This window comes from Condylostylus longicornis, unplaced genomic scaffold (assembly GCF_029603195.1).
Source record: "Condylostylus longicornis isolate FDR11 unplaced genomic scaffold, ASM2960319v2 ptg000048l, whole genome shotgun sequence".
In the NCBI taxonomy this organism is placed as follows: Eukaryota; Metazoa; Arthropoda; class Insecta; order Diptera; family Dolichopodidae; genus Condylostylus; species Condylostylus longicornis.
In genome coordinates this window covers 530,886-544,085 of record NW_026578017.1, presented here as the reverse complement: position 1 = coordinate 544,085, position 13,200 = coordinate 530,886, and the positions used below count along the sequence as shown (strand labels likewise).

The 13,200-nt window shown below is 25.3% G+C and overlaps 2 protein-coding genes across 5 annotated transcripts in view; one reads left to right on the top strand and one right to left on the bottom strand.

Moving 5' to 3' along the window:
• LOC129611172 (chondroitin sulfate N-acetylgalactosaminyltransferase 2) overlaps positions 1-13,200 on the bottom strand; it is a 111,616-nt gene that overhangs the window by 60,201 nt on the left and 38,215 nt on the right. The gene's annotated exons all lie outside the window — the stretch shown is intronic.
• On the top strand, positions 9,850-12,277 carry LOC129611174 (synaptobrevin-like). 2 transcript variants are annotated; one of them, XM_055524161.1, is made up of 4 exons: positions 9,850-9,990; positions 10,167-10,211; positions 10,299-10,573; positions 12,088-12,277. In XM_055524161.1, the coding sequence occupies exons 2-4, from the start codon at positions 10,174-10,176 to the stop codon at positions 12,102-12,104; spliced, it is 330 nt and encodes a 109-aa protein (XP_055380136.1). In that variant the 5' UTR covers positions 9,850-9,990; positions 10,167-10,173; the 3' UTR covers positions 12,105-12,277. The 2 variants fall into 2 exon arrangements, with proteins under 2 accessions (XP_055380136.1, XP_055380137.1); XM_055524162.1 differs by having other exon boundaries at positions 9,856-10,080.

The window sequence follows — 13,200 nt, the reverse complement described above, 5'->3', positions numbered from 1 at the left end:
CACCTAGATCCCACACGGGCAACTCTGACATAGAGAGAGTTCATGGAACTCTTAACGAACATCTTAGAATATTTGAAACAACAAAATGCAAACTAAATACTATTCATAGGGTTTTTCTTGCGGTGGAAAAATATAATAACTCGATCCACTCGACAATTGAAGTTAGACCACTTGATATTCTAAACGGTAAAGTTTCAAACCTAGAGCAAATTAGAAATTTAATTTATAGAAAAAAAATAATTAATATAAATAGACTGAACATTAATAGAAGTGAATTCAGGCCAGAAGACTCTGGTAAAATTTTAGTTAAGAACCCTGAAACAGAAAGATACAAAACCGCCCCAAGGTATATTCAGATCGAAAGCCGACGGGAACACAATAAATTATTAGATAATAATAATCGTAATATTCATCCTTCTAGAATTAAAAGGAAATTTAAATTCATTTCAGGTCAAAATACAACACCACAAGGTCGAACCTCAAATACAAACCCACAAGTATAAAATTTTTATTTTAACATTTCTGCTCCTTTTTATAAACTCTACACAAGCAATTTTGCGGTTAGAAAAACTTGACACTCATGGGGGGTTTCAAATCCTCCAGTTACACGAAACTCCTTTAATACAAAGTTACACCAAAATACTTCACGTAATAGACACAAATAACTTGCAAGAGACGCTATTAAAAATCGAACAATCTATCAACACATTTTTCGAAGGTCCTGAAGACCAATATATTATTAAACAATTACAAACCCAAGTAAACAAAACATCTCATAACATAAAAACACTTATAATACATAGAAAAAAACGGGGTTTGATTAATTTTGGAGGTTCTACATTAAGATGGTTATTCGGCACTATGGATAGCGATGATCGAGCTGAAATCAAATACATCTTCACCAGGTAGATCTGAATAACCATAATTCAATAGCAGCAATAAACCAACAAATCAAAATTAACAACGACTTAGAAAATAACTTGAATACCCTTCAAAAACAAGTGTCAGATGATAAAATTTTTACTGAAAAGCTCCTTAATACTGTGACAGATAAAAACCGCCAATATATTAAACAAATTCGATTCTTACAAATCTTAAATAGTATTAGTATTCTAAATCAAGAAATTAATAAAATACAAGGTAACCTAGCATTCGCGAAACACGGAATTATGACTAAGTCGATACTAACATCAGATGAAATAGAACGTTATGAAATAGACTCATTTAAATATCAAGAGATTAAAAGTTCAATATTTCAAAAGGATGAGAAACTAATTTTCGTTATCTCAATCCCAAATTTATCTGACCAATTAGCACAAAAAATTAAAATTTTACAAATACCTAACGATAAATTTGAAGAAATTTCTCTAATGAATTCGAATTTCATTACACACAAAAATAAAACTTTTATCGATGAAAATAATTTGTACGTAAAAAATTTAAAAATTGCTGACAAATGTATTCAAAATTTAGTTAAAAATAATGTTAACAAATGTACTAAAGAAATTGAAAAAAATTTAAAAATTATCGAAATATCCTCAAACAATATATTAGTAAAAAACGCAGAAAACCTAATATTAAAAACCTCTGTTAATAATATTACTTATATTTTAAACAAAAATTATCTAATTACATTTAGTAACTGTTCTATTGAATTAAATAATATTGTATTTACAAATAAAGAAAATTATATATTTGAACATATCATGTTACCAAACTATTTAAATATAGATCATATAGAATTAAAAGCAAACTTAAATGATGTCCACTTAAAACAAATTGAAAACATAAAAAAAATTGAAGAAATAAAAATGTCATTTGAAAATAATAACAAAATTTTATATATACTAATTGTAATTTTGCTGACTATAGCATTAACTATACCAATTTTATATTTTGTAAAACAAAGGAAATCAAAATGCATTAAATTAAAAGTTCAAGAAAATGCTGTGGGATTAAATATTACCCAATTACCAACCACATCAAGAAAAAGTGATGTCCAGGAGGACATCAAGCTTAAGGAGGGGGGAGTTATATATCCTCTTCCAGTATAGACAAAATTTCAATACTAATTAAGCGATACCTTTTATCTTCTTTATTTTGCTTTTTCTAATGATATATCGCATTTCAATATAACTCAAAATATACTTTTTGTTTTTCTCGTTTTGTTTTTTTTTATTATTTAAATCACACATGTTGGCTTAAGCCGTCGTACTAAGAGTTATGTTACATAACTAATAAAAATAGAATCTAATATTACCAACATTTAATATAGTTTTTTTTTGTTTCTTGTATAAAATTTATGCATTGAAATTATCGCTTAATAAACTATTCCGTGTGAAAATATTTCTAAAAAAAATAAAAATCTAATAATTTCGTGTGAAAATATTTCTAAAAAAATAAAAATCTAAAAAATAATTCTTTTCAGCAAATTGGTTTCCTAATGTAAAATAAAAAAAGAAAAAAGTAAAAACAAATTTTGTTTTTAAATATTTTTTGTAAAAGCAAGGAAAAATTATAACTTGGTTTTAATTTTTCCTTTCTTAAAAATAGGAGTCGAAAATTGATTGTCAAAGAATTAAGTTTGAATAAAAAAGTTTTTTATTAAGCGAGAGAAAAAAAAAAGAATATTAAATAATTTTTGAAAAAGTGGATATATAATTAAATTAAGTTTTATGTTTTTGTAATAATTAAAAAAAAAGAAATTAATAAATAAAAAAAAAAAAAAAATATAACAATTAATATTAAAATTGTTTTAATTAATCGAAGAAAAAGGAAATTAATTAATAAAAGGTAACAGGAACTTTTTTGTGATTTGTTGAAATAACAAATAATACAAAAGTCCTACACTTCGTCCTCGTGCGGTTCAAGCAAAATGCACGAAAAATGCCCAATTTGCATTTTTCGTGCATTTTGAAAGACACCTCTCACGGCACTAATGTGCAAATTCCAAAAGTAACGACCTCTTTCAAAAATAAAGCCATTTTCTTACAAAAAATAAAGCAAAACTCATGACCTTTTTAAAAAAATAAGTCCTTAATATACTCTTTTTCATATTCTTTCCAACTCCTTTAATTTTTTCCCCATGAACGTGTCATATTTCCTATTATCTTTTTCTTTTTTTTTACGTAAAAAAGAGTTTAATATTTCAAAAAATCATATTATACACATTTTTTAAAAAGCTTCCCATTTAAATTCTATTGCACAAAAAAAGAAAGAAAGGAAGGAGTAATGTCTTTATATCTAACAAGTCTCAATACTAAGAGAGAAACTTGAAAGCATGACCTTATTTTATATGGCTTTTTTTTAAATCGAATTGGCTATTTTTTGAGAAAGAATATTAAAATTAATTCACACTTATTATAAAGCAGGTAATATTTCGAAAATGCGTTTAAAAATCAATTAAATATATTAATATTTTAATTCACAATTATTTTGAAATTCTTAAAATACATACAAAAAGCGGAAAAACAACAAACACAACCTTCGCCTTCAACATTTTATATGGACTGTTTTTTTTCTCATGGGGTAAGTTAACTCAAGATATTGAAGTAACTGCAGTGTCAGGTTGAAAATATAATTAATGAAAAGATAATTATTAAAAATTGATATGAATACATAGAAAAGAAAAAAATTTGAAGAGGAAATTAGAAAATAATATCTAAAATACAATTAAATATTATTTTTCCAATACAAATTTTATATACTCTTCTAAATTTTACCTCTATTTTTATTTGAGAAAAATTTTTAAAACTTAATATACCTAAGTAAAAAAATATTTAAAAGGTTTTGGAAAAGACAATAATATTTTTATGACGGGTTTCGAATATTTTTTTATTTGTGAAATAAATAGTATCTAGCAAATGACTCTGATATAAATTTTTGTCCGTTTGCGTTTACTATTAAGATTCATACACAGGCAGGGCCATTTTGTAAATAGATTGCTCATGTTTACCTACTAATAACATATGAAAGAAGAGCACAACAAAATTTTTCAAAGGACTCAATATAACATGTTTGAAATAGTTTTAAAATAATTATTTAAAAAAAATGTATTGGAAGTAGGTACATACATATTTGTTGGTAATAACTTAAAAACTAATTGAAATTATTTGAAACATTTCTATAAGTAATGTATAAATAACCGAAATGTATCACACTATATTACTTTTATTGAGCGTTATTCTAGTTGTCGAAGTAGAGCGACAATTGTCGTTATGACTTGAATTTGATATTCTAAGCGACGTTCGCAGTGACACTTGACGGGGAATAGCAGGAAAATGTGTTTGAGCCAAATTTCAGTTGTCGTTCTGATGCGAGATATGTCGTAGTGAAAGGACGTTTTTTGTCGAAAAGTATTTAACAAGTGACAAGCAAGAAGGATACACCAAAAATGCAAGTAAACAATTTAACAAAATCATAAGAAAAAATGAATTTTATACATAAATTAAATCATAAAATATATAATTTAATTTTTGTTTTTAGAGTGAAAGTATTTAATTTTTGTTTTAGAGCTGAAGAATTGGAAATGTCATGACAGAGAACGCCTTTTGCGGCTACTCGTTTTTCATACAAAAGCCTCCTTTAGAAGTCTGTAATAGTTTACAAATCTGTGAATAAAATAAAATGTTTTTTAACTAACTTACTTGAAAAAATTATTGCATTGGTTAATTTATATTCAACTATCGAAACTATCGATTGTTTTAAAATCGACGTAATACTATCGTCAAATGAACATCACTCCTTATCAATCAATAAATTTTGAGAAATGGGCGAAAACTGAATATGGTTTTAATTTTCATGAATTTCATAACATTATTTCCAAATGTATACACTCAAATTTCACTAATATAATTTACATTCGAATTTCTCTAATTACACCAGTGAAAATTGAAAATTACTTCTTTCATATGTTCTTTTATTTTATTCCAAATATTTCGTGAAAACGTGAAGTACATTCATATACGTATGCCAAAGTTGAGGTTTAACACACAATATGCCGTTTGAATTCGAATTTAAATGAGTGTTTACATAAGCGAATTATTGGCATAAATATTTCAATGTATACAATAATTTTTCTAATATTCTAAAATATCACAACTTGCCAATTTATTGGCAACCAATGAAAAATTTTTTTTGTTTAAGTGGATGACAAATTCAAAAAGTTTAAAACAACAAACGATTTTTTATCGATAAAATAAAGAATGAAAAGTAAACAAGAGAAGAATATTTATTAAATAATAAAAATATTTAAAGTTAATATTATGCACATTTCTAAGCCTTCATAAGCTGCGGATAAGTCTAAATATAGTTGATATTTTTCAAATAATATTACATAATATATATACTTCTTTTATTCATTTCATGCCTGGTCACACTTCCATATATATACCACTATTATATGCTTCTTCATAAACTAATTGGAGACCACGGATTGCCTATCACGATAGTCCACCAGTTAATTTATAATTATTAAACAATAAATATAAATTAATAATATATATTATTAAAACTAAATATACCTCTACCCCTTTGCAATGCATATTACTTATTCTATTTTTTTCTTATCTTAATTTATTACAAAATTCTGTTCAAAACTTGTTGTTCTTAAAATTAAAAAAGTTGCGAAAAAATATAATTGTTTTCATAAACGAAATTTGATTTGAAATGAATTTTAAACAAATAATATATATAGGCAGATGCCTTACTTTGTGTTTGATGTTAATGGTAACACCAAATTGCTACTCCAAAGCTCACGGTACTCCTTTTTTTAAGTCAGAACCCTTCTAAAAAAAAACAAGTTGAAAATAACAACACTGATTGGGACTTCTTACATTTCCATATATAAAGACATTAGTAGGAATAAAGAAAAAAATTTTTAAATTCATATTTCAGTATGGTTTCAAATGTTAATGTGAATGTATGATTTTCCATGTACATTTTGTATTTCTCAAAAAGATAAATTGAGTAGTGTCGGCCAACGTATATCTGTTAATAAGTAATTCGACTCTCCGTTTACATCACACTAAAGCAATCACTCAATCTGACCATTGGTGCAGTGGTTATGGCACCGGCCCTTTAAACGAAGGGTCTCGGGTTCAAACCCCGGTCAGGTCACTATAAAAATTATATTCAATATTATATAACTTAATATGCAATACTAATAAATATTATACAAGTAATTTTCAAATATTCATAATATTCGATACTAAAGACTAAAGAAAAATAAACAGTAAAATATTAATAAACTGAAATATGTAATATAAATAAAAAAACTACGGTAGGCTAGTCACCTACCTAGCTAACTCTCTATGACTATAGAAACTAGGGCATGATAGATATCATGCACTAGCCCTATGCTCCTTAGAGGAGTGAAGAAGGAAAAAAAAAAAAAAAAAAAAAAAGCAATCACTCACCAATATTTGTATACAAAAAATTCCCTTAGCTAAAAGACTTAGCAGCAAACCTTCTTATTTTAATTTTTATACACATAAGAATTTTTGGGAGAAAGAAAATTACATTTATTGTGATATAAACTATAAATTTTTTATTTTTATTTAAATTTTGTTTTAAAAATTTTAAACAAATATTTCTTATGAATATACATACATACACGCAAATGGGTAAGAGCAATCTTTTATTATAAATTATTAATTTCTGTCTCGTCTACATTGCGGCTTGACGTGAAATCAGCTCGAAACTCAAGCTGCGTTTTTATTATGTTAGCTTAAAAATCCAAAAGTGACGTTTAACTATTAAGTTTCAAATCATTACTAACATTTTCAGTCAAGTAAGCGACTTGAGTGAAGCCGGCTTCAGGTCAAGTAACATTTATATAGACTATGACAAGCTTGAAGCAGCCATATAAACGGGGTACATAAATATTACTACATCATATTGTACATACCTTGAATAGGTATGTACGGTATAACAAAGTATGAAATTTTAAATTTATAACTATTACTTTCATACATTCGAATGTTTTTACCTAACTGTTATGAAATGAAAAATAAAATATAAAAAAAAAATTTTGTTATCAAAATAAAAATAACAAAATTTTTATCTAACTTAATTTAATTTCAGTTCGATGTTTTTGATACACTCGTTTGTTTACAATATTTTGTTTCTTTCTTGCCTACACAACTCTTATTACCATCTATTTCTAAAGAAAAATGGAATATTTTAAAAATTTAGAAGCAAAATGCAAACGAAAACTAACGGAATTGAACGAGTCGAACTACTTATTATTAGATATACTTTGGTGGCGGCTAACAAAAATGTTAATAAAAGTAATATAGTGTTATACATTTCAACAATATATTTAATTTAAAGAATAAAACAGGAACGAAAGCAAAAAATCGTAAAAAAATTGAGTATTGGGACTTGTTAGATATAAAGACATCATAATGAAATGATTTCAGTACTATATAAAATGTTGAAGGCGAAGATTGTGCTTGTATGTATGTTAAGAATTTTAAAATAATTGTGAATGAAAATGTTAATACATTTAATTAATTTTTTAAATATATTTTCGAAATTTTAACTGCTTTATAATAAGTATGAACTCACTTTAATATTTCTTCTCAAAAAATAGCCACTTCGATTTAAAAAAAACCCACATAAATAAAATTATATAAAGACATTGGATATGAATAAAAAAATTCTCATATAAAAGAGTGTAAAAAGTTGTTAATAAAATTATTTTAACTTCTTTCTTTCTTTCTTTAATAAAATAGAAAAAGGATAAATATAAATAAAAAAAAAAAAAATCAAAATTATATTTTTTCTTAATGTTAATTATAAATTACAGGTAACAGGTATGAATTTCAAGTCTGGTACATTAGTTTTTGAACAAAAATTACTGAAAATAATGACGTTATCATTTTTACAATATTTAAAGTTTTTTCAAGTTTTGTAAACTAAAATTTGGTGTTTCAAAAACTTTTAGCTGTGAAAAGATATGTTCTCTTTATGATGAAATTTTTTTCAAACATTTACTACATTTTCATCCAAATGACAAAGTTAAACCACTGCATAATGAAGCACACCACTATAAAATTGAAATATTTTACTTTCGAAGCGGAATAAAACAGCATTTTGTTTTCACTCTAAAAAGAACAAGCAATTTTTTTTTTCAACAATGTTTCTATCTTAAAAAAATGTAAAAATGTCATAGTTCACATATTTAAAACAATTTACCAGGCTTATCTTTTAAACTGGATTGGCAACTCCTACAATTGAATTTCTGCAAGAATATAAAATAGTTAGATGAGTTGAATGTATCGAGGACCCACTCAATGCAGGAAATACATTTACTGAAAAATTTGATAATACTTCAAATTTAGTACTGTTAGTTTAATTTAACATTAAAAATATGTATTTAATTTTACATAATGTGTTCATATGAAAATTATAAGATAATTTATTTTGTTTATTTTGGCCTTAAAAAAGCCATTCTTATATTTATACAAAAATGAAATATAAATACATATTTGTGCAAAATTAGCTCAGTTTTCTCAAGTAACTTGGCAGCACTGTACATAAGCAGACTGACATATAAACGAAGTAATTGATTTTTGTTTATACCATAGTATATCTATTATTAAGTAGTTTCATTCCGTTAGTTTTCGTTTGCATTTTGCTTGCAAATGCTTAAAATATTCCATTTTTATTTAGAAATGGATAGTAATAAGAGTTGTGTAGGCAAGAAAGAAACAAAATATTGTAAACAAACGAGTGTATCAAAAACATTGAACTGAAATAAAATTAAATTAAGTTAAGTAAAAAATTTTGTTATTTTTATTTTGATAACAAAATTTTTTTTTTCATATTTTATTTTTCATTTTATAAAAGTTAGGTAAAATGTATGAAAGTAATAGTTATAAATTTAAAATTTCATATTCGAGGTAGATACACAATACATCATATTGTGATTTATAGTAATTTTTTATATGGCTATATACATATGATACACAATATGATGTATAATTTTTTATACCCCGTTTATATGGCTGCTTCAAGCTTATTATAGTCTATATAAATGTTACTTGACCCGAAACCGGCTTCACTCAAGTCGCTTACTAGACTGAAAATGTTAATAATGATTTTAAACTTAATAGTTAAACGTCGCTTTTGGACTTTTAAGTTAACATAATAAAAACGCGGCTTGAGTTTCGAGCTGATTTCACGTCAAGCCGCAATTTAGACGAGGCATAGAAATTAAGCAATTTATAAAAAAAATGACTATTAGCGATACGTGTGTGTGTATGTATATACATAAGAAATATTTGTTTTAAATTTTTAAAACAAAATTGAACTAAAAATAAAAAAATCATTGTTTATATTACAACAAATGTGATGACAATTACTAATTACAATTTTTTTTTAATATTCTTTATCTTTTTCAAATTATATACATATAATACGTAAATTAAAAGTTTTTTTATTTTAATAGTCAAATTTTGTTTTTAAATCGCTTCGCTTTTATAATACGGATACACCCTTTCGGCCACCTTGTAGTGGAATAAGTTACAGAAATGAAACTCCCGCTTCTAAAATTCTTAATTTTTTTCCTATATTTTATATACGAAAAAATAAATAACTCCCGCTTTTAAAAACACATTATAAAAAAACAGGTAGACCTGTTCATCCATTGTGTACTCTTTCCCTCTCCTAAAAATTCTTATGTGTATAAAAATGAAAATAAGAAGGTATACCGCTTAACATTTTTAGTATACAAATATTGGTAAAAAATTGCATTAGTGTGATGTAAACGAAGAGTCGAACTACTTGTTTATAGATATACTTTGGTTGATACATATTCTAATTTCGAGCTGCCTTAGTAGGAAATGCGTTTTTTCTATTAGTAAAATTTTAATTGCCGTTTTAATGCCATCATTTTATTTTTAGTTAATCAACTATAAATTCCGAACTAAATTCTTTTGTAATAAGAATAGTTTCAGTAGGTGTTAACTGCTAAATCAACAAACTGTAAGTAAAATATTACTCAATTATTGCAATGACCTCACCAAAGCCTGTTCTATTTACCTTATGTTAACTTATATTACAAACACGTATAAGGTCAGCTTTAATTAATGAGAATCTTTTTTGTTGAATGGTTTTGCAGAAGTGATTAAAATTAAATATTAATTGCTTATTGTTTACAGGCATCGAATGGACAATTTTGAGGATCAAGATATAAACAAAGACAAGTAAATAATTGTAAATCAATTTTATAAAAGTGGATTTTACTTCTTATTTACATTTATAAACTGAAACTTTTAATAGAATTATTTTAGTGGTCAATATCAACAAACAATGGAAGAAAACAAAATTAAGAAAACCCAGGCGGAAGTAGATGAAGTTCTCGACATAATGAAAGATAATGTCGAAGGCATTTTGAAAAGAGGTGCAAATTTGAGAGAATTGGATGAAAGAGCAGAAACCCTCCAAAATAATGCATCCCAGTTTGAACAACAGGCTTATAAATTGAAGCGAAAGCACTGGTGGTCAAATATGAAAATGATGATTATAATTGGGATAATTTTTGTTATACTGTTAGTCGTTGTAATAAGTAAGTAAATCTTTTTCCAATTTTTTAAGTCTGCAGATTTAAAGTATAAAAAATTAAACAAATTAAACAAAACTAAATCAAACATAAGAAGGCGTTTTTAAAAAACATTTTCCAAAACAAAATCAAAATTTTAAAAGATGGTTTTAAATCAAATCAAATTTTGTTTTACTTTTAATCAAATCAAATTTTGTTTTACTTTACAAATTTATACCTAGAATTCACTATAGAGTTTTACCTATCTTTGTAATTACAGTGCAAATGACCCTGTCTCATTTAAATTCAAACCAGTGTTTTAATAGACCGTGTTCTTTATATATCAAGAGATATTATTCCAAAGTTCTTTTGGTATGTTTTTCTTATTGTTGAAGTATATAATATACATTGTATATATATGTACTTCTATTTCGCAAGGTTGGCGAATAATTTTAGGGATGATTCCAGCTTGATTTTCCAGGTTGATCAATTTCCAGCAAAAAATAGTATGACATCCTCTGTTGATGAGTATTATTTTTTAATACATGTATTAATGTTGAAAAATTATCGCTAGTATAAGGATCATCATCAAAGTAGCAATCGAAAAAATTTAAAAGTTGGGTTGAAAGTATTTATATCTGTTGTACTAATTGCTTTATTCAAATATACATATAAGTGTGTTTTTAATGTTATTGACTAAATTTAAATATTTAACAGTCTTTCAAAAATTTTTATTTTTTGGCCATATTTTTTTATCTTATAAATAACTGTACGCATTGAAAGTTCTTATCATTATGTTATGACAATTAAATTGAAAAATTTTCAATATTTGATTATGAAAAATTACTTGTAGGAGGCATAATATGCTAAAGATTATGAATATTACTGGATATTATAATCCAATTTCAAGTCCCTTTAATTATATGTAATATAAAAAATGCTGTCACTTTTTAAATAAGGGATTTGATGTGTTGTAAATTATTTTCTAGAATACAAAAAACAAATAAGCTTTGATCTCTTTTTTAGCTGTATGAAAAGAAAACTCCCTTTTCTGGAAGGTAGTGAGTATTTTTATGTTACCAAAGATAGAAGTTCGATATTAGCAAAAATAAGAGTATTTTATTCCGAAGTTATTCTCTTTTCGTACATCTAAAAAAAAAATATATTTTGGAAAAATGTCAAAAAATTGAAAAGAATTCAATTTAAAAAGAAGCCATAATTATTTTCTGATAAAGTTGATTAAATTTAAATAAAATTCCTACATATTAAAATTTTTGTTAATATATTAAAAATTATATTTACTTTTTCTTGACATACTCATTTAGATAGACATTTACTTTTTCTTGACATATAAATATTTCAAAGCTATTTTACATGACAAATTTATATAACAAATTTAAGTTACAAATCTTAATAACTTAAAAAAGAACTTTCTATTAATTTAAAGGCGTCTTAAGTTTTTGATGGTTGTACACTTCTACATTATTAAAAAGTATTCACAATTTTCACATTTATAATTTTAATTTTTTAAACCATTTCAGTATTGTTATTTGTATGAGTCTTCTTCAACGGTTTTAATCGATAATTTATGTTTCAACAAATACATTTTTCGAATAAGCAATACCTAAAAACATTTTTTGTGATAAATTTAACGTATATTTATTAAACGCATTAATATAAAATTAATCAATTTTTATTTTAATCAATCTTAAAATAAAGATATCGAAGTAACTGTTGTTGTTTTATTATTAAGTTGGTCAGTTTTCCCATTTCTTTGACAGAATCCAATAGAGAATTGAAAATACCGATTATTTTTATTTCAATGCATGTAATGACTTAGTGATTTCTCATTGCAGGGCCATGTAACAATATACAACAATATAATTTTATCATATTTCATTTACATGCATATAAAAATTTTGTGCTTATTGGGGTCTGAAAGTTGTCGGTCATGTGTCCAAATTAGCCGTGATTTCAATAATGCTGTAAAAAAGATTTAAGTACGGTATTAATATCTTTATATCTAACAAGTCCCAATACTCAATTTTTTTTACGAAATAATTCGAATCTTTGGCTTCGTTGCTGTTTTTTTCTTTAAATGCACTGATCGTGTCATATTTTTTATTATTTTTTTCTTTTTTTTTAAGTAAAAAAGAGTTTAAATTAATGTCTTTATATCTAACAAGTCCCAATGCTCAGAGAGAAACTTGAAAGCACGACCTTATATAATATATTTTTTTGATTTTTCAAATATATTTTCTAAATTTTACCTGCTTTATAATAAGTGTAAATTTATTTTAATATTTCTTCTCAAAAAATAGCCACTTCGATTTAAAAAAACCCATATAAAATAGGGTCGTGCTTTCAAGTTTCTCTCTTAGCATTGGGACTTGTTAGATATAAAGGCATTAACGGTATTAATACGGTTGTTGTACCGTCTCAGAACTTTCAATACCTTTACATTGTATAAGAAACTACTAAAGCTTTTCGTACATTTTGGAATACAATTTTTACAATATTATTACGTACTTTGACGTTTGTTTGAAAAGTTCAATCTAAAGTTCTGGGCAAATGTTAATTTTTAACAAACATTACCAAGTCATTAAAAACATTGCATTTTTATGCTGCATAACTGGCACTTTATTGCTGAAAAT

What these genes read in the sequence shown, in the direction of transcription:
- LOC129611174 (XM_055524161.1), top strand. Translation starts at nt 10,174, where the DNA reads ATGGACAATTTTGAGGATCAAGATATAAACAAAGACAA. An exon ending in CAAGATATAAACAAAGACAA is followed by an intron (nt 10,212 to 10,298) that starts GTAAATAATTGT and finishes GAATTATTTTAG; the next exon opens with TGGTCAATATCAACAAACAA.